The sequence below is a fragment of the Diadema antillarum genome, unplaced genomic scaffold (genome assembly GCF_040938485.1).
Source record: "Diadema antillarum isolate AM-2024a unplaced genomic scaffold, OU_Dant_1.0 scf00000217, whole genome shotgun sequence".
Taxonomy (NCBI): domain Eukaryota; kingdom Metazoa; phylum Echinodermata; class Echinoidea; order Diadematoida; family Diadematidae; genus Diadema; species Diadema antillarum.
The window spans coordinates 1226358-1254055 of NW_027271106.1; the positions used below are offsets into that span (position 1 = coordinate 1226358).

A 27698-nucleotide genomic window follows, 5' to 3' on the forward strand; every position below is an offset into this window, starting at 1 on the left:
ATAGCTATGACCTTTATCGTCCCTAGCCACTTGTCATCAATACTCATCTTGCCGGCGTAATTGAAACTTGGGCCGAGTTTGGGGTAAAAGAAGGAAAAAAGAAATCCCCATTCCTTATACTCTTCAGTCTTCTCTTATTCCTCCCTTCTTTCCCTCTTCCTTTCTTCATCTTTACAGCCAAATGATGAACTTATTGAAGTAATGAGCCAATCACACACAAACAATGGGACTAATGTATACCACTGTGAAAACACTGCAGGGCCCATGATTTTTACGACCCTAGGCATTTCCCCACTCAATCTCACATGCTTACAGCGCTGCCCATTGAAAACCTCCAACAAAACACAGTTGAAGCCAGTTGATATCTCAGTAATCACCGCCGTTCACAGAAATAATTCATACTTTGATATTTGTGCATGATTCCTTCAATTCCCATCAGCGTCCTCTCATTAAGTGCACGCTTATCTCGGACTCTACGTCTTGATTTATTGGTCACATGCCCTTGTTTGATCGTATGTCTAGCAGCTTTCATTCCAGGCCTGAACATTCACATGTCCGCTATGTGCGGAGGAAGGAAAACACAGCGCAATAGGGGCTTGTCACTCCCTGCTGGTTGAGGGCAGTATGATTCAGGAAAAGGTTGACCAGTTTTGATCTCAGAGTGCGGAGGAAATGAGCGAGAAAGGGTAGGCCTTCTCTAAATGGCTGCTATCCATCATACCAGCCAGGCTTCAAAATTCCAACTGTCTATCCCTGTTTTCAATTCAACTTTTTTGCAGAAAACATATTTATACACAAGATTGCAATCTCCTGTACCACCATACTTTGTGTTATCTGTGCAGCTTCTTTATCAACTGAGAACTGATATTTCCTTCACAGAAATCACACAGTATCTTTTTTTACAGAACTTGCAGGCATTGTTGAAATCAGTGATATTATCGCCACCATGTACTCATTTGACTAACATGACTTAGTCATCACATTACCTTGCCTATGGCTTTAATGCAACAATAAGATTTGTGGACATATTCTATCATTATATCAATTTCTCAGCATGACTGATAAATTTTTCCTTAAAAGCAAAGTTTGAGATTACCTAGAATACAGCAAACAAAATTAGTTCTTCAAGTCTATTAGTCTTAAAGTATATATACAAGTATATAACATAATATCCTTGTCTGGTATGACTTAATCCTAAACGTTTAGTTATTCTTGGACTTTTCACAATAATCTAAACCCATTCACAATGATTTTTCTTTATATTTTCTTTGTATCATTTTACACATATGACATAACAAGCTGTAGTAGTCTTCTCATCCAGCAGTGACTGCACAGATACTTTAAATAATTCTTAACTTTTAAATGGATTGTCCGATTTTCCCCAAACTTTCACTGATGGGTTCTACTAATATTGCTGCATTCACTCAATACACATGTATATGAAGGTGGACTTGTCCTTTAAATCTACATTTTCATAATTAAACGTGGAAAGTTTAAACATCATGGTATTTATGAGCTTTAGATGATTTTCTCTTTTTCAAGACATCAAAGGCTAAAAGATTTCTGACTCTGAAGGAGGTATAGCAATAATTGATGGATTAAGCCAAGTTCACAAAAGAACTACACACTACTGTAATTGACCTGCATAGCTCTCCCCGTGTAAGTCACTTAATCTGACCAGTAGGAAAAATTAAGTATCTTTCAGAATCTCTGCGTGTCAGTAGATTAAGCTCTCGCATGAAAGAAGTCTAAAGTTCATGACTAATAAGTTTTTACATAGGATTTCACAAAACTGATTTCTTCCTGAACTTGGATCACACATTGTTTCCTTTCCAAAGTCACTGTGCTGAGGGTTTATTCTATTTTCTTTTTCTTCATGCTTATTTGGGAGCTGTTCCCTTCACTAAGTGTCTATAGTGTATTAAGGGTCTTTTAATAGTTGACTTTCTTCAATGACAAAACTCAAATTCGCTTCTTCATCCTAAAGTCAGTTAGTTATTTCATGCCTCTTGGTTTCCAATTAAGACATTTTTAAGCCCCTTCCTGTACTTGATTGCTTCTTTATATCCACTGATAATACTTAATCCAGAAACCCATGCCCCTACTTCCTATTACAAAGCCTCTGCCTCTACCATAGTCAACAAAGGTACAAATTCAGCTCAGTTTCACTCCAGTTGTTTCTATGAGGGAAGAGGGATCCTTTAGTGCAAGCTCTACAAATGTGTCGGGGGCCAAGTGGATAAGATCAAAGACCTTTAATCTCTTCTGGTCTCTGTTCCTTGGTAGGAGTAGTTCCATCAGTTTTAGCCATGCTTTATCCTCATGACTTACTCCTTTAGAAGTCTATCCAAGGCATGCTTGCTTAAGAGCACCTGATGGACAGACCTTAAAAGGATTAGATAGGTAAAGAGGACATATGACTATTTGCTATTGGGGAAACAATTGCCTTGTCAGTAGTCACAAATCCAAATTCAATATTCAAATTCTTAGTTTCCATGTGCAATATTTTTCCCTTATAAAAATGACATGTAGTAACAGCAGAGTTTGTACCAAATCTTGGATCTATTTCTCTGTGAGGTCAGGAGCAAGAAATAGAATCCACTTCTAACTTATCCCCCTCTATAAGTTGAAAACTTAACACCATCGAGTCAAGTCACTAAAGAAGGATTTTATGAATATAACACTTTTCTTTTTTTTTCCAGTGAAACTCTTTGTTCTGAAGCTGTCGAACTCATCTGTAACTTGTCAGTTTGTGTTAAAGACAGAAACATTTTTCCTATTGAGGGTTACTACTTCACACACAATTCCTTTCCAACTGGTATGCGATATAAACTTATATCAAAATCTGTCGTAACAATGAGAACCAGGGAAGCGCATGTACAATGAAGTGGAATGTAAAGTTCTCTTCCCTAACCTTGCTAGAATGCTTCATTCTGTTAGAATTCAACATGTTTTCTTTGCTTCCAACGTGGGCATTTGCTCCTGGGTGACTACAACTATTAACTTTAGGTGCAAATGCACGATTGTGCCTCATGATTTTTTCTTCTCTTCATTCTTCCCTCGCCAAGTGAAGTCTAGCATAAGGAAGTAGAGGGGAATACATACAATGCAGAGTATTAATTGGCCATGAACAAAGTGCCGCCGTTCCCTTTTCATGTACTCTGATGTGAATTGACAAGCATTGTGAGTGATGAATATGCAGTCGGCAAAATACCTCCCTAATTATTAGGACCTAAATATGAACCGAAAGAGAAAAAAACAATCTGAGGAGGATATTGTTGGGACTGTAAGGACTCTGCAGTTTGTTTTTCTTAGGCGGGGATTTTGTGAATTTCATGGCCCAATGCCTTTTCCGTGTCACTCCATTGTCGCTGTAACGGAGGGCATGGGGCGCATTTGAATAGGTGGTGGAATGTTTGGAGGGGATGGTGGGTTGGGAGAGAGACAGCCATGGGTGATGGGGGCACCACCAGCACGAGAGTCTCTCGTCTCTCTGGGCTTTACATGGCAAGGTGTGTCCATCAAAGGACACATAACAAGACTACTGGTGAGAGGGAACAATCCATTTAGCACCAACAAGAGGCGAGGACAACTCGCGGCTACCGCCGGGGGTGTCTGCTCCCAAATCCACCATGTCTCCACTCGTTCCATGAGGTGTCTGCGCTCCCATTCTTCCCCCTCTTCTCTCTCGCCTGGGCATCTGTTTACTCTTCCGATCTTGATTTGCTCACAAGTAATGTCACTAAATGCTCGGCAAAGACCGCTCCTAATCTGGTCGTTGCCATGTGGTTACAAACTTCCAATAGCATCTCCATTGTATTTAACCCAACACCTCCTGGTCTTCTGAATCCACCTTCAGTAAACCACCAACTAAAATTCCCTTCCTTTGACTCTCCTTTCATCTTTGACGTATTTCCTCCCATGCACTGTGGGGTCATAAGTAACATAGTACTGCTGGAAATTGTTCAGGCCAATCAATGACAAAAGGTATGAGCTTTACTCAAGTCACTAACAACTACTTGATATACACTCATGGTGAGTTTATAGGGGAGATTCTCATTATTCTTACTCACAGAGAAAATTTCCACATTCCAATATCAGACAAACAATGGTGTTTGCTGAAGCATAGATAAAAAAAGTCTTGAATATCATCACATTCAGTCCCCCTAACTAATAAAGATGGACACAACATAGGGAATTTTACCTCACACACCGAAACAAAGATTGATAATGAAAGGTAAGGAAATCAGTCTCCATAAGATCCTTGCACTGTGTGTCATAGAGGTGTGCAAGGGAGCCAGCCATTCAGCCCATAGGGTGTGAAACAAATCTCAACAGGGGTTTTCAGCGGGCGAGGTTTACTCAAGGGGTTCCCGTTTCAGTCCGGCCCAGCTTGGATCCTGGTCCTGACTCACATCAATCAATACCGGTCCCATCTCTAGTGACAATTACTGGACAAAGAATAAGGGCAGAAAAACCCATCAACACCCCCCATTTTTTGTAGGTGGTGTCCTCAGAAAGTGAGATCATCATTATGTGAAAACAAAGGCATTCACTGCATGTACTGTCAAGTCAGTGATTTATGGAGTTTTAAATTCAGAGATTCTTATATATCTAACCTTACTTCATGATTTTTGTTTTGAGTGAAGAATGCCTGCATTCAAAGAAAGCTGACAACATAGTCACAAAGGTAGGAATTCTGAGCAACCCTCAAAACTTCTTGTAGATCTCATACCAGAGAAAGGCTTAGGCATACCATGATATACTTTTAGCAACAAATCTAATGTAGGTAGACAGAGAAGCACATGGACAAATTTTGTTTAATAACAAATTTGATTTAATAATATATTTAGCAATAATGCTTCCCTCTTTCTTATTTTTGCTAAAATCATTATTCTCCAATTTCAAATATATCTAGATGAAAAGACAGTGTTGAAAGGGAGAAAAATGGGGAAAAGAGTCATTTTCCTTCATCTCAGTATAAATAAATTGGTCTAGAATCTTTTTGTTTCATGATTTGTATCACTCAAATAAGAAAATTAGGGTTTATTGACCTCACATTAATGTCCACTTCTGATGCCTAGCAATGAGATTACTGTACACTAACATTTGTGCAATCAATAGTAATATCTTAGTCAAATTGTGCAAACATTCATCTAGACAGAAACAAGACCCTTCGTTGTCTTCTGCACAAGCAGAAGATGAAGGTGAAAAAATCAATTTGGTGCATATCCTTTTACACTAATATTTATCCAACTAATGCCCCAATCATATACAAATTGCTGGCCCCCTCTGCCAACTATTTTCCCTTTTTTTATATCTAGCCCATTTAAAACCCCCTCCCTCCACAAATCAATTTTGTTTGACTTTGTAAGTGTGAAAAAATACTGCTATTTGCAGCAAAGTTCTAGTTTTATAGGCACTTGCCGAACTTGAGATGAGGAAAGAAAATCAATATGAGGAGTAGTTGTGACTGGGGGGCAAGATCGCTCTATATAATTAAAGGGGTAACTCGAGAGGGTACGGGCGGGGGAGGGTATCTAGCTAGGGGAGAACGAAAGGGGGGGGGGGAGAAGTTTGTAGGGGGTACGTGAAGGCACATGTTGTTTCAGGAAAAGGGAGCGGAAGTAAGAGCAACCATTGCTTCATTTGTTTTTACAGTGCGGCTGATCACACAAACACATCAATTTTCTATTGTAGCACTGCCCATTCATAAATCACCCATTTGGAGGATCCCCGCTAAAACTTTTTGTCTTTCCTTTGTATACGAGAATATTCCATGATTTGTCAGTCACAGCCATCTATCAAATCTTCCACTATGTGAATTCACCTGCAACTCGTCTCCTCACACTCATCATATATTCATCTTCTCCCATTTTCTCCTATGCAGTGATCAATACAATCCTCCAGCTCGAACAACAGCACATAAATTAATGAACTCTGCTTACACAAAATTCAATCATCTATTTCCAGGATTCATGAATTTTAATCAGAGTAAAGAAGCATCAAGTCTGTGAAATGGGATGGAATATACTTATTCCTTTTGAAATTTCTGGAAAGATTCAGCAATCATAAAGAGGAATAAATACTGCTCTGTCACACTATCTAAAAAGGAAGATCTAGGAGTATTTTGAGTTTTAATAAAACATAGATAACAAATCATACTCAAAATATGATAGTTGAGAACAGGAAACAATGCATAATGGCATTGAATCTTAAAAATAAAGATTCTCCCTAAAAGCAGGAACCTTTTCAGGGCCATTGTTCTGAGTCTGGGTATCAAAATTCTGACAAGCTATCAGTAATTTGAAAGCACTAACATTTTTCCTGTCATTAAAGGAGAAGTCCACCTTCATAAACATAAGGATTGAGAGAATGCAGCAACATTAGTAGAACACATCAGTGAAAGTTTGAGGAAAATTGGACAATCGATGCAAAAGTTATGAATTTTTAAAAATTTTTGTGTTGGAACCGCTGGATGAGGAGACTACTACAGCTTGTGAGTCATATGCGTACAACAGTATAAAGAAAATGTAAAGAAAATTCAACATATTTTCACTTTTTTCGCATAATAAAAGAGCACTTGACTTGCCTCTTTCTAAAGGCAGGGGGAATAATATTACCCATAACATTTGTCGGTAACGAGTCGGGGGAATGTGTACTTTTTTCAAAAGATGAAATTTTGTGAAATTCTCTTTATATTTTCCTTACATTGTTGTACGCATGTGACATCTAAGTTATTCACACACTGCAGTAGTCTTCTCATCCAGCGGTTACTGCACAAAAACTTCAAAAATTCATAACTTTTGAACGGATTGTCCGATTTTCGTCAAACTTTCAATGATGTGTTCTACTAATATTGCTACATTCTCTCAATCCTTATGTTAATGAAGGTGAACTTGTCCTTTAACCTTCTCCTAACATATCACTGCATTTCCCAAAATCATGCACTGCAAGAGAATACCTTGATGCATGGAGTATACCAATATTACCCAAGATTGATCTCTCTCGTGAGCCTTGACTTCAAACAAACTTTTCTTGGTCCAGTTTCAAAACTTAACAATGTGAAATGATATCAGACATTAAATGCACTACTTGCAAAAGGAGAATTGTCTGCATATATCCACGGATATCATCAGTCCCTAATCCAGATAACTCTGAATTCTTTGAACTACAACCTTCCATTTACTCCATTTTCCTGGTATGGGATACTTTGATGATGACTGCCTGGCACGATAATGAGAAAAAGACAAATGAATGGGGAGAGAATTGACCTCTTCCGGACTCTACCTAAACCTACCCAATGACATACGCTACAGGTGAATGACCAGAGTTGCTGCACTATGGATGGAAACTTTCAGAACATTGTAGATGTCTTCTCCACTGCTATCCTGCACTCACTGTGCCTTGCCTTCCTTCCCATCAAACTTTCTATCTATCTATCTATCTATTTATCGATCTATCTATCTATCTATCTATCTATCTATCTATCTATTTATCTATCTATCTATCTATCTACCTATCTATCATCTATCTATCTATCTATCTATCTATCTATCTATCTCTCTATCTATCTTTCTATCTATCTATCTATCTATCTACCTATCTATCTATCTATCTATCTATCTATCTATCTATCTATCAACCTATCTATCTATCTATCTATCTATCATCTATCTATCTATCTATCTATCTATCTATCTATCTATCTATCTATCTATCTATCATCTATCTATCTATCTATCTATCTATCTATCTATCTATCTATCTATCTATCTATCTATCTCTATCTATTAACCCACTTTTCTTCCTCTCTTGCTCCCTTTTTGCTCTTTCCTCATTTTTCCATTTCCTGACACCAATGACTATATCTTTGTCTTTTCATATTTCACACCTGATATCTTTTTTTTCTTCCTACAGCCTCATTATCTCTTCATCATCATTTTTGCTTTAATATCCTCCCTTGTCATATCCATCCTAATTTTCTCTCTCTCTCTCATCTCTCTCTCTCTCTCTCTCTCTCTAACCAATCTCTTTAATCTATGATTCTCTTCGTGTATTTGTCATTTTATGACTCCCTAAGTCCTCATCCTTGTGTTGCCATTGGTTACTTGGAAGATGGAAATCAATTTTTCTCAGCAGCACACGATTTAAAAAAAATGATCCAGGGGTAGGAGGCAGAATCAATTCTTGGTCAGAGATACAAAACTGCCCAAGGAACTCTAATACATGTTAACATGTACAAAGTACTATCATATCAATAAATGTGATAGTAAGGCTGCAAGCATGCCTGTGAGTGAAGTTTGAATTAGGTGTAGATGGAGGAGCACTTGATGTATGATTGGATCTTCTTTGTCTAACATTACAGCTTTGGAATCAAGATAAAGTCACATTAGGGCAGGCCCTGAATGTTTGAACACATTAGCAATGAACAATGTGTGCCATGAAGATGCCACTGTAAGGATGTTATGAGGACTTGTGTGGTAAGTTATGTCTACAATGTGAAAAATGCTCACATGCTCATGCATGTCTCTTTCATTGAGCAATCACAGGAGTATGGTTATATATGTATTTCTTTTGTTTTCCAGAACAGACAAGATAAAAGAAGATGTTATGGCTAGATTTGGATGTAGCTCCAAACAAATGTTACCATTATTACAGCTAGAAGCTTAACAAAAGATTGTCTCTCTCTGTGTAATTTGCTGTCTCTGCCTAAGTTTGGAATCATCTGTCATTTTTAGAATACTCATGATAAAATGGTATATGAAATAAACCCATATGATTTGGTGACAAGGCTTTCAATAGCAGCTGAGGGACTGGTGTTCATAAGTAGATAACTTACAGGCAATTTCCAGAGTGGCGTTGTTGCTATAGGCCGATCCCAGGGAGTTGGTGGCCACACAGTGATACACGCCAATGTCCAGCCGTGGGATGACCCGCAGGAAGAACAACTCCCCCGTTCCAGTGAGTGCCAGATGGGAGTCAGAGGTCAAGAGCTGACCATCTTTGTACCACTGCACAAGAACAAATGATATGAAGAGAAAACAATTTCAAACTTCCATATTTCTTGATTAGAATTTGATAATTAGTTTGCTATGCACTGAAAGATTTTACATATTGCTGAATTTATTCATTTCCTGATTCAAGCAAGATGTTTTATGTCGGCTGAGAACCAGAAGGCAATTATCACAATTTTTTTTGGTATTGAGTTATTGGTATCGAGTTGTAGAGCTTGATCACCTCTACATTATAGTGACAATTTTAAATTATTTTCATTTTCAATAAAATGGTAAAAATCAAAACCATAATGGTGCTATTTTATCCAATATTTGGAATGATGCTTATAAATATACCCACTTTTGATTAGATGAGCTTTTTATTTCATGAAAATTGACTGTTTCATTATTATTCATGCTCAAATCTTAAAACAATATAGTGCCCTTCTGGTTCTGTGGTAACAAAGAGTTTGTTAAGTAAATAATTGCAAGGGGGAGTCACAAAAACATATGAATTTGAAAACAGATCCTTGAGTAGAGCCTTCTTAACCAACTGCTGGCGGTAAGCTGGCATGCCATGTAGGAACTCGTTGGAGAATTACAATATCATGGGCAAGACAGGTTACTGATCTTAAGTCCAGCCTGAATGAGTAATGCACACAGCCATGTCCTGCACAACTTGCAGTTTGTATTCATACACATAAATATAAACACACAGACGGACACACACATGATATCAAAAAATACCTGTGATTTGAAAGAAAAAACAACAACAGCATTGGGATATTTCTTTGGCCTTCATGTTAACTGAAGAAACATTGTATTTCAATCATCACTGAAAGAAGAACACATATAAAACAAGTTTGAGATTTGGGGTGTCTGGTGTCAATATGTCTGCTTTTACTTCTGTAGGCCTATATGACAACAGGTTTGAAGTGATCTTGTCCTAAGGCATATAATGTTCAGAGGCCGTCGTCCAAGTCAAACGATTTGCTTATTGATAATGGTCTCCCTCAAAGATCTGTACAATGAAATTCATGTATGATTTCACATGATAATATACTTGTAATGTTAAATCTTTTTGATATTTTCATGACTTGTGAAAAATATGTGTGATATTGTTATACTTACTTTCTGTTATGTACAAGTGGAGAAATAAAACTTACTGAAACTAATTGACTTACGCATTACAACAGATAAAGGATGTTCCATGTAGTTTTACTGAAGGATAAATATGGATTGACAAATTCCAGGGCTTATGAAGCAGTTTTTGACAAGGTTGGTATCAAACACAGAGCACCATAACAGATTGATTCACAGTCTCTAAATCAAATTCCATAGGTCCCATTCACTTTGTCTGGATAGTGGTATAAGGGCATAAGTTGGGAACAACCCATCTGTTATGTTTGGCCTTCAAAGTTATTTTCAGTTTAACATTACAAGTATGTGAATGATAAAACATGCTGCTCTGTGCTGTAGTAATATTCTTTGAAAGTTGGAGTAACTCGAAGTAACCGTCCCATGCAGGATCTGTTGATCCCTGTCTAAGAGACTCCAGTAAAGCAATCAATACACTGTATTTATACAGCGGTACTCTCAATCTCCTTGATGTCATTATATCTGCCAGATTAAGGGGGATTAAGGATTAAACTAGGCCAGAGGAAACCAACCTGCATCCACTATCTCTCAGTCCATTAATTGCTGCTGAGGGTGAAGCGAGAGATGAATAGAAATAGAAAGAGAGATAGAGAAGGGGAGAGAAAGAGATATATAGACAGATAGATCAGAGTATATAGTAACACCTCAGGTAGGCCTTTCCCTTCAAGTGAATATGTAGGCTGGGGGACAAAAATACACTTGTCAGTGGAGGTGTGCGATTGTTTTCAGCATTTGATTTCTCTGGGGCGAAGCCGCTTTCCGCACTCCTCAGATTAAGAGGTGTGAAGCCGAGTCCGGTGGCAGGCTGGGCCGGCCGCAGTGAAAGGTGCCTACGACATTCTGTTATCTTGTCACGGCTTGGCAGCCGCCAGTCTAAACACCACGGCGATTTCTTTTTCTCTCCGCAGGGTTGCAAAAACTTTCCCCCCGCCTGATCCCTCTTCCAGAAAACACCGTCACGCTCGATGCCCTGGTTACATCTCACGCTCGGGAGAGTCTGGTCCATGCTTGACTTTCTAATGCTTAAACAAAATGCTCCATCATCGAGTCACAATTGTCTACTGCTGGCAGCCATGATGGAGAGCTGTCCTAACACACAGCCCACAATTTTCTCATTGTGCTACATATCACACACCACGAAACACAGCCTACTTAAAACTTCCATAAGACTGCAAAGTCATGACATGGGCTATATCTGCTTAAAATTTATTGCTCAATCACAGACTTGAAAGTACACATCACAACAATAGTTTAAGAAAAGAATTCAGGTCTGAATGCCCTTTGACTGTAGCTGCACAACTTTTTGAAACTATATTCTAGTCCTAGTTTTAGTACACAATAACTATGTCACCAATACGATGTTCGTCAACACATTTTCCTTTAAAGTGTTTTAAACACTGGAGAAGATGGTGGTTACAAGCATCCCAGTCAATGTAAACTAAAAGGGAGGAGGATCTTGCGCTGCTCTGGGGAGGTTCAATGAAAACACACCCTAGTCATCGGCTTCGGGTCAGAAGGCAGCGGGCGGAGAAATGGGATTACATGCTGTTTGGAGCACACCTCACGTCAACAGCAACTTGATTACATCAGTGTTGTCTGCTCGTAACTAGGGCAGCTGTGTGTACGTGTGCGTGTGTGTTTGTGTGAGTGTGTGACTGTCCTACTGTTTTCTACCGAGATACTGGTATGTCACCCTTATAAGGATTGCATTACAATGAAATTTACCCTGAACAGGTTGTTGCAAATGGAATCACCGAAATTCAGGCAAGAGATTAGCAGAAGTTGCAAAATATCACAGAAGCATAAAGAATAGTTAGACCAGTCTCAGTGTGGGCCTGTTGACTTTATGATAGAATATGAGGATTTTAAAAAGGCCATTTACATTATGAATCTTTGATATTACAAGCTGGATAAAAATCCTTCTTTATGTGTATGAAGCAAGACTAAAAACTATTCCTTCAATCTTTTATTGTAATTCATTTTCCAGGGAGAATGTAAATGCAAAATTCTCGAGCCACAAAATCCCCTAAGCAGCTTTAACCAAGTGACAAAGAAAACAAAAATGTTAAATATCCTTCAAGGAAATTGGCAAAATAAAAATATGTTGTGAAAAGACAACATTACAGCTAAGCATATCTGAGACATCTCTATGTGGTGCTTAATGAATACCATGTTTAAAACCTTTCCCTAGTAGATCCTGAAATCCCCATAGACTTGATATAGTACCCACCAAGCTCCAATACCAACACTCTACCAATATCAAATGGTTACAACTTAAATTACCTCGTGTGTTTCTTCTCCAATTCCATTAAAAGTCTCTATCATTTGTTTTGTGTTGTTCCTTTTAGTGCAAAGAAGATGAATTCTTCTTTGGGTTGCATACTGTAGCACCATGTAACAATATAACATCTAAAAAAAATGGACATATGTCATATCTATCTCTACCTCTGCCTGTTTTTATTTTGTGTGCACAGAGTTTTGTCCAACTAATAGTACTGCAAGGCATGTGAATGTCTAATGGTCAATTCTTTTCCTGTGAAGTAATCTGCCTCCTTTATATTTCATTATATTTTTGACACTCAGCATCTCTGCTCCATATTAAAAAAAAAAATGACTAAAAAAACAAGTCAACGAATCAAATAAGATTTTCACTTACAGAAGTGAAATAAAAGTGATAGGTGGCAAAAATCAATGTTATGCTAGAAAGAGAACAGAATTAAAATAATATCTTTTCCGGAGGTTATCTTACAGCTGCCATGGCATTTGACTGTGATGCTATCCAAGAAATGATATTACCATAGAACATCACTAATGACCATGTTATCAAAAAAGGTGGGAAAACACTTTCTCAAAGTGTACGGTATCACCAGTATTATTACATGCCTTCTATACTAATATAAGCCTTTTTTTTTTAATTCAAGAAATTAATCTATTTAGCATGTACTGTTTGTATTCATTCTATTTCCCTTGTCTTTTCACTGAACTGTGTAACTATCTTTTGCTGTGTGTTATGTGTGCTCCCATGAATCTATGTGTGGCACAATAAATTCCACTTCAGCAAAATAAAATGCAAGTGAATTCTTCTTGGAATACAAGACACGAGACAAAAATGAAAAAAGGAGAGAACAACAAAGATGGATAGCACCAAATTTGAGGCTACGAAGTACAAGAAAGGAAAAGCTTAAAGACATTGATGGAGCTGCCCATGGATACATCATTGCATGAAGCCCAAAATGCAAAGCACCTATTTTATCTCAGAGTACGGCTGCTCATGATGAGGGGGGACAGGGGAAGGTCTATCTACAACCACATCAGCACTGTAGTCTATCCTTCACTTGCTTTTATTTCTGCTTTATTCTCTTCCTCTCTTTTTGCAATTCTGAAGACACTTTTTCTTTCCAATCTCTTTCATTTTCATTCAGGCTTCCTGGTAGACAAGCTGGAACAAACTCATCTTGCCTGTAACAGATGACAGACTGCAGTATCCCTGGCTGGTTTGTTAGGCTGCCAATGCATCCAGTCCTCCGATATAAAGAGGTAAGCTGATCCTTCCTTAGAACACCATAAAACTTCATCAGTTGAAATCCTCTCAGTGTCATTATTATCCAATCTGTGCCAAAAAATCCAATCCATTCATTCAAACTTTCTCTCCCCGTTACAGGTCTGCAGTGCCACTGCAACGCAGCTAAGCATAAGTGGTGGAAATTTCAGGAGTCAGCTGATAAATCACCCGGCATTAGGAAGTGTCCAACTGTTCAATTCCGTTGATTGGAGGAAGGCGGTATCCTAACGAGCAAATGAAGCAACAGGGTTGCTTGGGTTAGGTGTGAAAGAGCATAGGAGAAGTGTGTTTGATTCACAATCAATTTAGCGTGTAAAAGCCTCTCCTCTTCCTTCCTCTTTCATCCAACCCTGAGAAGTTGCCCTTAAAGGACACATGCAGCTTTTTTCATTCACAAAAACACATATTCCAAAGTTTGATCAATTCTATATGTAGATTTTAACATAAATACAACACAAGGCCATATCATTCTTGTCAGTCACCTATAATCGGCATAATGTTGTCCTTGAAAATGAGATAATGTAGTACGAAAGAGATATGAACAGACAGTATACTTGCATTGCATTTAAGAGAAGAAATCTTGAAAGGCAAAGTTGAATACCCGATCACTTGAAAGAAGAAATTCTTTTGTTTTTCATTCACTCATTGATTTACATCACTTCCAATGCAAATGCAAATAAACAGTTAGATACACATAAGTACATGAAATCAATACAAAACTGTACTCAAGGAAAATATTAAACTGCAATAAATGGTATGTCTTTTATGATAAATACAAAATAAAAATTGATTGGAAATAGAGGGGACTGCCAAAAAGCAGAGTTTGCAGTCTCTTCATAAACAATAACTAATAACTTTCCTTAATTCCTTGAAATGTGGAAAAATCCATCCACCACGAAGAATGGCAATTGTATCTGGTAAAATTATACTGCTGCACAATCTAAGCTTTGTAATGGAAGAAAATGACAATATGTGTTTCAACTGAAGAAAGGGCTGTTTTGAATGAGTGGTGTACCTGTAGATTGCTTGCAAATTAGATGTCAAGCCACACAGTAACTAAATGACTATAGAGACTTTGACAGATAGCAACAAAGCATTGCATTACATTCTTACATGACCTATTAAATGGCCATAATTTCAACAAGTTGTAATGTTCACCTAACCAGTCTCACTACAGCAGCTAACCACTCTCCGGGGTTCCATCTTGCTTTAAATCTTCAGTCTTCAGGACTTGCGTGACCCTGTTACACGCATTCACTCACATTACCAACCGATTCAGTTACGATTATCTGGCAAGGACCAGCACATTACACGTAATTCTGCAGAATATTCCTCGAAAAGTGATCCTGGTAGCTGAGCTCATCTGGAATGCTGGATGCTACAGACAGGATGGCACAGAAGGAATGTGGGAAGACTTTGATCGATAACTGCTTTTTCTGGGTTGCCTTCTTCTCCGTTTCTTCCCGGCTCCCCTCTCGGGATAAAAAGTGTCAAAACATTTTACAAATCAATTTTTCAGAATTCTGACAAGAAATTGGCTGGTTCTTCAAATCTGGGACACATATTCTTGGTTATAAAGGTGTTAGGGTAAATATGACACCTGACATATTCTCTCATGCTTTCCGTGTACTATACACAAAAGCAAAAGGAAGTTTTTAGTGCTCCACAAGTTCTACACAGCAGTGCTGCTTGAGAGATGTCAGATACAAGGCATAGATCCAAATTCTCTTAAATACCACAACAGTCTCTTTGGATTATTTCTGTCATTATCTTGACACCCTTAATGTTTGTACACTAGATGTGACCCAGATCTTACCATTGGGATTTGTCTGTCATTACTTTTTTATTTTCAAATTATGTGTGGAAAGTAGCATTTTTGTATGTGACTTTAGAAAAACAAATCCAATAATAAATATGATAGATAGATATGATCACAAATGGCTTTTCTTTTGAGCCTTGCTTGAAAAGATAGTCCCAAGAGAATGATGTATGAGCAATAAACAGAACATTAGTTTATCTGACATCAAAAGTATGTTACTACTGAAAACTGTATCTAGGAAGATTGTTATGATGCACTTTTGTTCTACTGAGAGCACCAATGGCTGAATTTCTCTTGTTTTCTACTCTAATTTGTTAACTGTATCAGAGTGTCTTGAGAAAACTAGCTAACAAAAACTGGTACTCATCATGATGATAAATAATGAAATAGTACTCTTACTTAAAAACAATTACATTAATGATGATGATAATAATAATGATACTATTTATACCAGTGCCACAACTAGCACTACTAATGAAATTAATAAGTAGATTATTATTGACATTACACAAACATAATAACAATGATAAAACCAGAACTGTTGACAAATTCATATTCATATAGGTTTTATGACACTGCCCTACTCAAACCTTTGCTAAGTCATTATTAGTTATTCTAATGTACATGATATTCATGCTAAGCTGGTGTTATTGTTCTGGTGACATGAAAATTTGAGGGGGTGCTGTAAACATGCACCACACACAGCCTGGTAAATTAAGGGACAGACACAGTCTCTTCTTTTACACTGTACACAATCACAAGGTCTTCAACAATCACATAAACTGTATCCAAAGTCTCAAATTCAGCATCCCTCCACTGAAAAATCCTAGCCATGAGAGCGTATTATATGAATTCTCTTTTTGCTGTTGTCATCATTTTGCTATCATTTCCTGGTACACATTACATAGCATTCATTACATCAAAACATTTTAATTAGACAATATGTTTCATGGCAAAATGAAATGTTTTGTAGCCCACAGCTCACACAATTTACATAAATCACCCAATATGATTCTCACTGCAATGAAAATAATTGGCATCAGGTGGATTTTGCTGCATGTGATAAATGAATAGGAATTGAGTGAGACGATGCAATGGAAGAAGACCAAGGTAAGAAGACCGCCTTTAACCCGACACCGATTCCAGACCTCACCTACCCTCCTCTGAGCAGGCAGCTGGTGAAATTGGCCCATAAAAAGCTCATTCCAAACCAATTTGACCCACTGAGCTGCCATCGGCTGACTCCAAATGGGGTCGATCGGGAGCGAAACATCCAAACTCGTTTCATTTCGCCTCAGAAACGAGATCCCAATGGTGGCTTGGCCGCGCAAGGTTTGTTTACGTGCACAGAAAACATTTTCTGCCGGGTTCTGGCAAGTGGTGAGAACCCTTCCTCACTTGTCATTTGTCGTCCTCTTCTTTACGAAGGACAAAATTGAAGACGTGATAGGGACAAAATCAAGAATATCTTTAGAATAAGAATTTCTCAGAACCCAAATGTGAAATATCATCTTACCTTGGTAATCATTTCTAGAAATGAACAATGCTTGTGAGGAAATATCAGGATGGGATAAGTAAACACAACAGTAACAGTTTCATTACTTCCAGGGATTTTAAAAGGATATATAATACAAAGGTACGTACGTATAGACATACATAACTAGATCCCTGTGTGTGTACAGAACTATGTATGTATATATGTATGCATGCATGTATGTATGTATGTATACATGTATGTATGTATATATGTGAATGTTCATAAAGTTCTAACTGCAGAGTGGAATACTACTACATCAACACTTTTGAGCGTTATAGCTACTATTCGTCTACTGATCGACGGATCAGTTGAGAAAGAAATCAGGTAGTTTCTTGGTCTCCCTCCCACTCCATGTAACCATTAGAGTTTGAAGCCTCTCATTGGAAGGCATGTAGTTTGAAGTCAAGAGTTGGAGGTCACTCTGGTGTAGAGATAATCAGGGAAATTATAGCAGAGATATGTGATTTGTCATTCAGTGATGGAAAGAGTGCTAGAGATGTGCCGTGAGTCACTGATTTATCCAGGCTATCCCAGATAGCATGGAACCAATGCTTTCTCAGAACGGAACCACCGCTTCTCGTTACTAACCATACCAAAGTGGCTCAAATGGCTAGTCGAGGTCAGTCAAAGAAAAACCAAATCAGCGCCAGAACTGATGCTACATATGCAGAACTTCCATCATCCCTTCCCCCATGAAAGAAAAAAATGGGGTTTCAGGAAAAGAACTTTGAAAAGTACACATCTATTCTGTACTATTCTGTACTTTTTTACTGAAATCTAGGGGTGAATACCCGCATGAAAAAGCTCTTTAGCAAAGAAAAGTAAATTGTGAGTGACAGATGAGTACTTGTGATTATAAATTATTGGTAAAATCACGGCAATGATGACAAGTGAGTATCGCAAACCTCTTAATATCATGTCTTATGTGACTTAACATAAAGATAATCTATGAGCCCCACTTAAAGTTTGACCCCACTTAAAGCTTGACCCCACTTAAAGTTTGACCCCACTTGAGCATCAAAATGAAGTCAAACTTGACTCAATCCTCTCTTGAAATCTCTCTGTTATGTCATAACCTTGGATTATCCTTCTTTCATTTCTCACCTGTAAAGACACGCAAACCACAATGTACTCATACAACTTGTGACTAGAGAAGAGATTTTGCTAGTAGTCTAGTGAGTGACCACCACTAGCCCCGCTCCACGCCCCATGTGAAGACCATAATTATATTACATAACTCTGCATTCCCTATCTTAAAGATGATTCCTGCCTGGTCTGATTGGAATGTGTTCATGTGTATTGGATGGAAAAAAAAAAGTGGGGTGGGGCATCTTTGGTTCATGGAACAATGAGGCTCCTCCTGAAATTACTGAGATCAACTGTTATCTCTTGATTTATAGCTTTTTAATGCCTGATACATCTAGGGTGCACTACATCTTCATCTACAGAAGATATTAATTATGAGTGCCTAGTCCCCCATTGGCCCTGGTACTGAACCCTGCTTTGGAGCTCTGCATCCTGGACACATTAATGATTTGATTGACTGTGCATTATCCATCCTTCAGGATTACTCCTCCAAAGTGTAAGTAAAATATGATGAAAAGTTTATTTCAATAAATTTGAGCATGATGACCCTTTACCAATTAACTCATTTCCTTTGCCTCTAAATTACCTGAACAGAATCATGATTGTACAATTCCAGAACAGAAGAAGATGGTAAATTAGAATTCATAACACTTCTGTGATGTTGGTAAAATCATCCTTTGGACTTACACTGTTCGAGGCATTTTCTTTTGATTGGTCATAGATTTTACCAAAAAGTAAATAACAGAATCCTACTGTACACATTTAAAATCAGATATGTATTCCATACTTCGTGAAGCAAGTACTCAGAATATATCTCTGATTCTATGTGCGTTTGCCTTCAAACATTGATGGATTGTCAGCCTACAGCACTGGGTCTTGACGCCTCCTAACACGTTAGACGTGATATTAATGACACCACAGGGTCCTGTAAGATCCACTTGGACTGGATTTAATCACTAATGACATATCGTCCATGGGAATAAGGCCAGCGCTTATTGCTCCAGCTTGTGCCAAGGCATCATCATGACATTCACAAGGCTGACCAGAGATGGAAGGATGGAAGGATAGACAGGAGGAGGAGAGAGAAGGACAACTAAATGAACATGACATCCACACTGAAGCTAAATAAACCTGGAGCATACAGAGACCAGACACACAGAAAATACAGACTGGACACATGACTGACAAGAGAAGAACAGTTTAAGGCAAACACAACTTCCATAAACATATAAAGATTATCTCTCCCATATCTGCATATTAAAAAGACTGTACAGAAAACAAACAACCAAATAGAACAAGGGGAAAAGAAATATGGTAGAAGTTAAAGTAAAAGACAATTATTGAATGTGTGTATTTGTGTGAATAAAGATCAATGTTAAGAGGTGAATTTACAAATTTCTTTTAGTGCAAGTCATTTGCCATCTCGAAATAACCTTATTGAAACAACTCAGTGATCTCGGTTTTGAACTTTAACTTTTGTTGATTTCCATTGCAGTTAAGAATTGTTTTTACTTCTCCTTTGACATCACCTCTCAAAATCAGTCACTAAACTATGTCAAACCTTCCACATCCTACTGTTTGTAACTGTGAATATTTCAACACCAGGGCAAAAATGGTGATAGTTTACCACTCCCCTAAACACAGTTGTCTGCACCCCTACCTGTTTAGAGATTCCTGTTTATCAGCTCTTTTAAAACACATGCCTCTTAAAGGTTGCTTCTTTCAACAGAGTTTGCTTTCATACACAATGATTAACAAACAATAAAATTTAATATTTTCTGCTACAATTTCTCTATATCAATGCAAAACAAAACACAGCATATAAGATACAAATCAGAAAAGAATGAATGTCTCCTGGAACCTGAAAAAAAAATCATGTTCTCTCTAAAACTACAACTATTGAAATATCCCATCTTTTACATTCGGAGTAGCAATGATTTGATTTTCTCACAGAAACCATTGTGCTACAAACTTTATAAGAAATATGAATTATCCTTCTCATTCTCAGAATCATGAAGTTTAAGGTTATGACGAAGGTTATTGTCCTCACTTCATATCTGAAAAAAGAAGAAGAATGCATTATGTGAAAATATAAGAACCTTTAGCCAGAAGACTGAGCATGGAATTTATATCTTTCTAAATATTCTGGCACCAGGCTGTGATGGCATGGCTAGGATTGATTTGTCTGGAAAAAAAAAAATTAAAAAGGAAGGCTGATGTCATTGCAGCAGAAATATATTTTTGAGGTAGAAGTTGTGCACTCATCTGACAAATAATTGCATGCACAGATCCCCCTAAAGCATGACATTTATACCCAACAACATAATTTCCTTTACGTTACCCCTTTCTCTCTCTCTCTTTGTAATCAATAATTGCTTTTTATAAATCAATTTAAGTAAAAAAGAACTATTAAAGAAAAGTTGTCTTATTGTTATCCGTTTCCATATCACATATGTCTTGAAAAATGACAATCTTAAATGCTGCATCTTGTATCAGTGGGTTGTACAAAAGTTAAAATGTTTTGACATCATCAAGATGACAAAAAATAGTTTCCCTCAATGTTCACTATTCCACTCAGATGCACCACTATGGAGATTGATTTGGTGATTTGTGGATGAAAAAAAACTTGAAAATGTTAAATCAAATACTGAAAACAATTGAGTTAGATTTTTCATCAGTCAGGATGTGGTATTTGATTTTGTTCAATTCTTTTATTAATCTTTGTGGAATGTGGGTTTGGTCTATATATTATTATCCCCGGCTGCACAAGAAACCTCATGGCAACATGAGTGAGGACATATCCATGTATACATAAACTTTTAAAACCATGTATTCCTTCAAATACAGGTAACTCCTGTAATGATAAAGTTTTCATGACATGTAGTTTTATTTCATCATATCAAAATGTCACTATAAAGGGAAAAAATTGCAATATACACTTCACTGATAACAATTTTGGGATCATGATTTTTACTTCATTGTAACAAAATTTCATAACTGAGTTTGCTGTAATGCATGGATGCAGTAACAACAAAAATTTGTTACAAAGAAGTTAAACATTTAGGTCCTGTTCAACACAAACTCCCAGTCTAGTGGAAAGAAGGCATTCTGTTGGTTTACATGTAGAGTACAAATGAAGTAATTCCAACCATATTATAAATTTCTATTAAAGGACTTTTCCCCACTTTCTGGCCATTGGTTGCAGACTATTCCAGAATCCATCAAGTTTTGAATGAGTTCTTGGTGGTAGAAAGGGTGATGCCCTCCTCATAGTGACAGTAGACTAGGATGAATACACATTTCCCACACAGCTCCTACCCCCTTCTCCAGAGGTAAAAGTTGCCAGCTTTCTTCTTCCACAAATCATATCTACAGCAACTGACAAGTGGGCAGTGCCAGAGACATTCCAAGAGGGGCTCCATGCATCCAGACAGAATGTCTTCAGATGGGGGTCATGTGTTTATTGATGGGTATAATACGATAGATAGCAAAGGTGCCTGGATTGACTGCAGAAAGATGGACATTTAATAATGATAATAATGATAATAGATATTTTTAGAGCGCCTTTTCCACTGGATACAAAGTGCTATGAGATGTCATCCCTGGTCACCAGAGGAGATAAGATATGTACAAATTACCAGGCAGTGACAGTACAAGTCCAGTGGACATAACTATATAGGGATATCAAAATAAGTAGGTCTTCAAATTTTGTTTGAAGTGATCCAGTGTTGGTGATGATTTCAGATGATTTCTTGGTTTCAGATGATTTAGCACACAAAACTACTGAAAATATATGTGGAGATAAGGAGTATAGAGAAGGGGAAAGCCTGATGAAATCTTAACATGTTGAAAGTTAACTGAAATGATGTAAGGGTGACAGGCAAAGGATTGTAAAAGGAGTTGTAAGAGTTGCTGAAGGACAAAAGCATACCACAAATATGAACAGAAAAGAAATGATACAGAAGTGAAACTGCAAGAAGGAAGAGAAAATATGGCAACACACAGAAAAAAAAAAAATCTCACAAACAGTGCCGTTTGAAGAATGAAGTACGAAGAAATATCATTTTCCTCTTCCCGCGTGTATTGATGATAACTGTATAGATGGTAGGTAGGAGACTCTGAAAGTTATGACAATAGGAGATGTCTCACTATACATGAAGAGAAAAGGTGTAAGGACAGGTCAGCAAAATGAAGGACTTTGTAGAATGCTTTTCAAAGAAAGGACATGCGAATCACATGATACAGTAAGCGCATCAGAGATTACAAGAAAAATAAAGAGGCACATTTATTGACCAAACCAATCCAAGGCCTTGGATTCAATCCTTGTCAACTTGCCAAGGTACCATGCTTAACCAAAGAGTTGTTGGAGTAGAACAAATGAATTTTCTTTTTTTAAAGGGGACATTGTTGATGCAACAAACATATGGTTGCACACGTGAGGCATTTAACTGCCTGCTTTTCTTGGTTATTTCTGCAGCCACTAAATTCTTGGTAAATCAATCACGCTACTTTCTTCAACTGAAATACACAGATTGATCAATGGCGTACCTACAACATCAAGGTTATTTCATGATTTTGTTTTTGTATCTTTTTTCCTTCCCATCCCCTGTTTTCATGTTCAATGTGTGTAAAACAAAATTTCAGCTCACTAAACTTAGTAATTATCTCTGACATTTGGATCCTACAGGTATTCAAGGTTGCTCTTGTGCAACTTCTCTTGCTTCCACTTACTTTGGTACTACATGATATCAATATGAATCAATTGTATGATTATGGTTGTTACATATTTCTTTTTCATTTTACTGTCAACTTATGTATTGTACATCAAGAAAATTTTATGAATGTTTCACTTATTTGTCTACATACAAGAAACACTTGAATGATCTGAATGCACAGTCTAGATCAAGTAACTTTTTTTTTCTGTGTCACATAAAAATATGATGTAACATAATATATGGTGTTATATTCACCAATCTTCTTTTGCCTTATATATATCTACATATTTTTGCCACATCTTTCATGACAAAAATTTTCCCTCTCAAATTTTCTTGTACAGTATACTGTAAAACATGATATATTCGCGGCATGAATTTTTCGCGAATTGGAGCCGACGGCCTTTTTAGGGGCATGAAATTTTCGCGAACTGGAACTGGTATTCAATGCATACAGTGTAGAAAAGAACTTTCGCGTGCATTTTAATTTCGCGAATCTTCGCGCTCGCGAAATTCGCGAAATTAAAATGCACGCGAACATTTCTCATTTTACAGTTGTTTTACTTAATAAGATAAGTGACTAACCTAATTCTTCCTGCCTTGTTTTAAGTTTATGGTTGTTTCTATGAAATACTTTACTTTATAAAGATATCCTTACTCCTTGAAAGTATCTATGTTGGACAGCATCAATGCAAATACAGTGGCAAAGATGAAAAGAAATTGAGATTTGAAAGAAATTTTCATGGTATGTAGATTTTGAATAGTTCTCGCGGCAAATGCTTCAAACTTCATTCAAGTCTTCAAAAGGAAAGCTGAGAAACTTAGATTGCACATCGACAGCTGGGTATCCTTCTGTCTGATACATAGAGACAGTATAACTCAAGAATACAAAAGTTCCAGCTTTACATTTTTTACAGAGTAGAGTGCAAACCAGGTGGAAACAGTGAACACACTGGACATCGGCTGAGGGGGATACCAGCCTCTTTAGGTCCACGCAACCCACCTCCGACACCCAGCAAACCAGCATCAACCAGGTACACTTTGCCATATGAAGAGGTGAATTTTTCTCATCCCATTTACAATGATATTGCTCATCAGAAGGTGTCTGTCCATTAATATCTGATCACTTACCTTGATTTCAGGGATTGGGTAGCCAGACGCCCGGCAAGAGAGAGTGGCTGGGCTGTTCTTACTGACTGACTGGGCAGCAGGGTGCTCCGTGATGCGGGGCGCCATCTCTTCATTTCTCCTAGCATCGGCTCCAACAGCTGGAAACAAAGTAGAAAGAAAGAAAAAGAGAGATTGAGAGGGACTGACTTGATTTGATTTGATTTGATTTCTGCATTCCTTATGTTTCATACAAAAATACTACACAAAGTCAATGGATCAAAGTTATTGAGTAGTATCTGAAACAGAGGAAATAGGGGGGGGGGGGGGCTACATGAAAACAGGTAAATGATCGATGTAAATGTACAATTCTGCTTTTCTTGATAGTAAAGGCAAGCCGGTGTCATTTTACACATGAAAAGAAATCAACCCCTGATATAATAATAACAATAATAATAATAATAGAGAGACTTGCTCATTTTACCTAAAAAGATACTCATAATGCTGTAGAACAGAGTACATAAGTCATATGCATCACGTTACAACAGGGTATCACAGTATGAACCAGTCATACAAAGTCAGAGAAAAGTCACAGTTGGTCACAAAGTTCACTGATGTGAAAGTATTATCTTCCCACCAGTGGCTTGACTCACTAACACATTAGTTGATACAGCTGTACCATCATTGAGAAATCCTGAGTCATGTTTGCACTAAGCCACGCATTATATTGTCTTTGTGAGAGCATGAATGAGATTAGGTGCATAGTATAACAACTTTGAAAAATTGCAAATGCTTGTAGACTCTTTGGAAAGGACCATGTCGTGATCAATTCTAAATCAATTAAATCAAATGATAATAGTTACATCAGTACACGTTTTAAACAGAGTACCGGCTGAGTGTATGGTAAATGAAAAAGACAAAGCATAACTTGACACAGAGTGTAAAGAATACAGATGAAGGAGGCAATGAGTTGTAAGGACTAGATTCAGATTTGTGTTATCAGGAACAGCTGTAACTCATGAACTCACAAGCTCCATTTCTTGATCCTCATCAATGCAATAGCACACTGATTAATGCATTGACTTCACATACAGATGAAGTATTCATATATGAGAACAAAATAAACTCTAGTTTTAAGACAGCATACATAGTGTGCCTTCATATGTCCACTGAAAGCAAGGATAACCATGCACTGCATGGTCAGCCATGATGGATATCATTAATGAGTAGAAAGGAAAGTGGGCTGTGCGTACTACCATGGGTATTTATGAGCTGCGCCTCGAAACCGCAACTGGTTGAGTGCACTTTCGCACACCAAAATTCAGTGAAACGAGATGTAATGAGCCGTCTGTTTCCCCGGATTTGAAGAAACTCATAAGAGGAATGAACATAATTTGATGCCCAGCAATAATAGAACGCTACGGTCGATGACGCATGGTGGAAAATGAGATAAACTTCCCTGTTTGGGTATGACTTGTAAGCAAATTGGGTTTGAAGTACAAGATCTGTTTAAAATCAATTGAAGAGTACAAACATTACCTATACTCCCCCTCATCCACAAAGAAAATTATGCTAAAATAAATAAGATATATAAATAAATAAATAAATAAAACCCCTTCTGGGAAGGAACTATAGAAACCAGCAGATACAGTGCAGCAAAATACAGATTTTTAATTTTGATAGTGATTTCCATAAACTCACACTTTCTGATTATATTTTATCTACTACCAAAATCACCGGATATATTCCAGGAGCTCCAATGCTATGGCACTTTCCCTTTAAAGTGCTAAAGCAGGCCAGCCAAAGAACGCCATCAACATTAACCGCTTGAGGACAAGTCCGGAGTATACTCGGGCAGGTGTCTATGGGAAATGTGTGTTGTAGCCAAATCCGTCTGTCCTCAACGGGTTAAGCAGATGGGATGATTCAAAGAGGATGCCGAATGCAGCCCAATGGGTGATCTGCCTACCAAGCCTTGCTCCACTTAAAGGAGCAATTATGTTGTTGAAAGAAAGAGATTATCAGGTGCTGTTAATTTTAATTTCAAGGCCAGGGATGTTTGTCTTGAATGTTGCTGAGTTAGGAGCTGTCTGAAGCAATGGTAGTCTAGTTAAATGCTGCTACGATCATCTGAACAGTCTGTTGTTAAAGTTGAACACCAGTTGTGTCCTTGTACTCATGGTTGTTATTAAAGTCTAGGCTTACTTCCAAAGAATTTTGTTGATTCGGAAGTCAGACTTGTGTATCATTTCAAGCTTGGGTTGTCTACATACAATGTTGTTCATTTAGATGACAAGATGTTCTATTGTGCATAATTTTCTAAACACAGGAATTCATGCAGCACTATCGTTAAGACAAAATGTGCATTGCACTGTGAGGTGTTGCATATCATCAATGATTTTTCATAAATCCTCTAGTAATGTAATGCATATAACAAAACTGCATGTACTATCCAATATGCCAAACCCCTGTGTTTCTAGATTTTTTTATACTGTCAAATTCTGCGCAAATACTGACACACACAAATCACCAGGCACAACTTGGTTTTTTGAAGGACTGATCAAAACACTTATCTAACTAGCAAAATACATCAAAACCATCATGGCATTTGCGGCCCTGCATTGAACTATTTCCTTTGCAGACATATTCAGATGTAAAAGAATGCACTTTACTGCTGCTGGCTCTTCATTCTCATGCTCTATCCAGCAGAAAATGCTTTACTTTTTTATTTCTCATATCGACCTCATACTTTCTTCTTCATTGTGATGCCCTTCCATTACCTTACCATCGATATTTACACAAAGAAAGAAGTTCGATTTTCTTCAGATTACAGAAGTATAAGATGAGTGTTTTCTCCTGTTCATTTCATATCCTGACTTACACTGAATAAAAGGTATCTATTCCTCCCTACCAGTGGTATACTCTGGTCTCCATCTCCCCCACTCTCATCCACCGCATCCTCGTGAGTTGAGGAGCAATAAACTTCCAATCATACAGCCGGAGGTTTGATTGATATTCTCCCTTTAAGATGGTCGGAATCCATGCGCCATCTGTGCGTGTGATGAACACGCGTTGAATTGTCCCCGACAAAATGTTCTACAAATTAGACTAAACAGGACTCATCACACGGCCTCGGGGATCTCAATACCACATGTCGGCTGTCGGAGGGCGAGGGCGCTATTCCCACATGGACCTTTCCTGTTAGTTACTGCCCATCTAATAATGCATGAATCATAATTATAAGCATTATGCTGCCATGAAGTCTACTAAGTAAAATGGCAGCAACCGGGAAGGATGTATTCCGTTATTAAAGACTGCATGTCTAACAAGGTTTAAGGCATTCAATAGGTCATACATATTGCCTTCTTTGTGTCGACACCGTTTTGTTATTCATATGTGCAACACTGTATTCTCTGACCAGTCTTTTATTAGTTAGTATGTAAATTAGTGGTGCTGTACTTTTACCTGGTTCAAAACACAGTGATCAAAATATGCTAAGAATATAGTTTTCATTGCATTGCCAAATGAAATTTTTGCATACAATAGCATCTGTGGGAAACTGTCTACCCTCCAAATTCTAACATTTTGCTATAGCTCAACAGCAATTGTAACAAATGAATACATAATTTTAGGTCAAGTGTTCCATAAAGTTGCTCTAAGATCTAAAGTCTCTTGTCATCCACTCACTGAAAATTGAGTGTATTCAGTGAAGAGAAGTTCC

At 37.6% G+C, this 27698-nt stretch overlaps 1 protein-coding gene across 1 annotated transcript in view; it reads right to left on the reverse strand.

The window, feature by feature from the left end:
- Positions 1 to 24114, reverse strand: part of LOC139724509 (roundabout homolog 2-like) — an 85913-nt gene extending 61799 nt beyond the window's left edge. Inside the window, exons 1-2 of the mRNA XM_071635643.1 lie at positions 24002 to 24114; positions 8843 to 9014 (exon numbers count right to left, since the gene is read on the reverse strand). Of these exons, the coding sequence (XP_071491744.1) occupies positions 8843 to 9014; positions 24002 to 24106 (277 nt within the window). The 5' untranslated portion in view covers positions 24107 to 24114. The remainder of the gene's footprint in view (positions 1 to 8842; positions 9015 to 24001) is intronic.
- Between the last annotated feature and the right edge of the window lie 3584 nt (positions 24115 to 27698).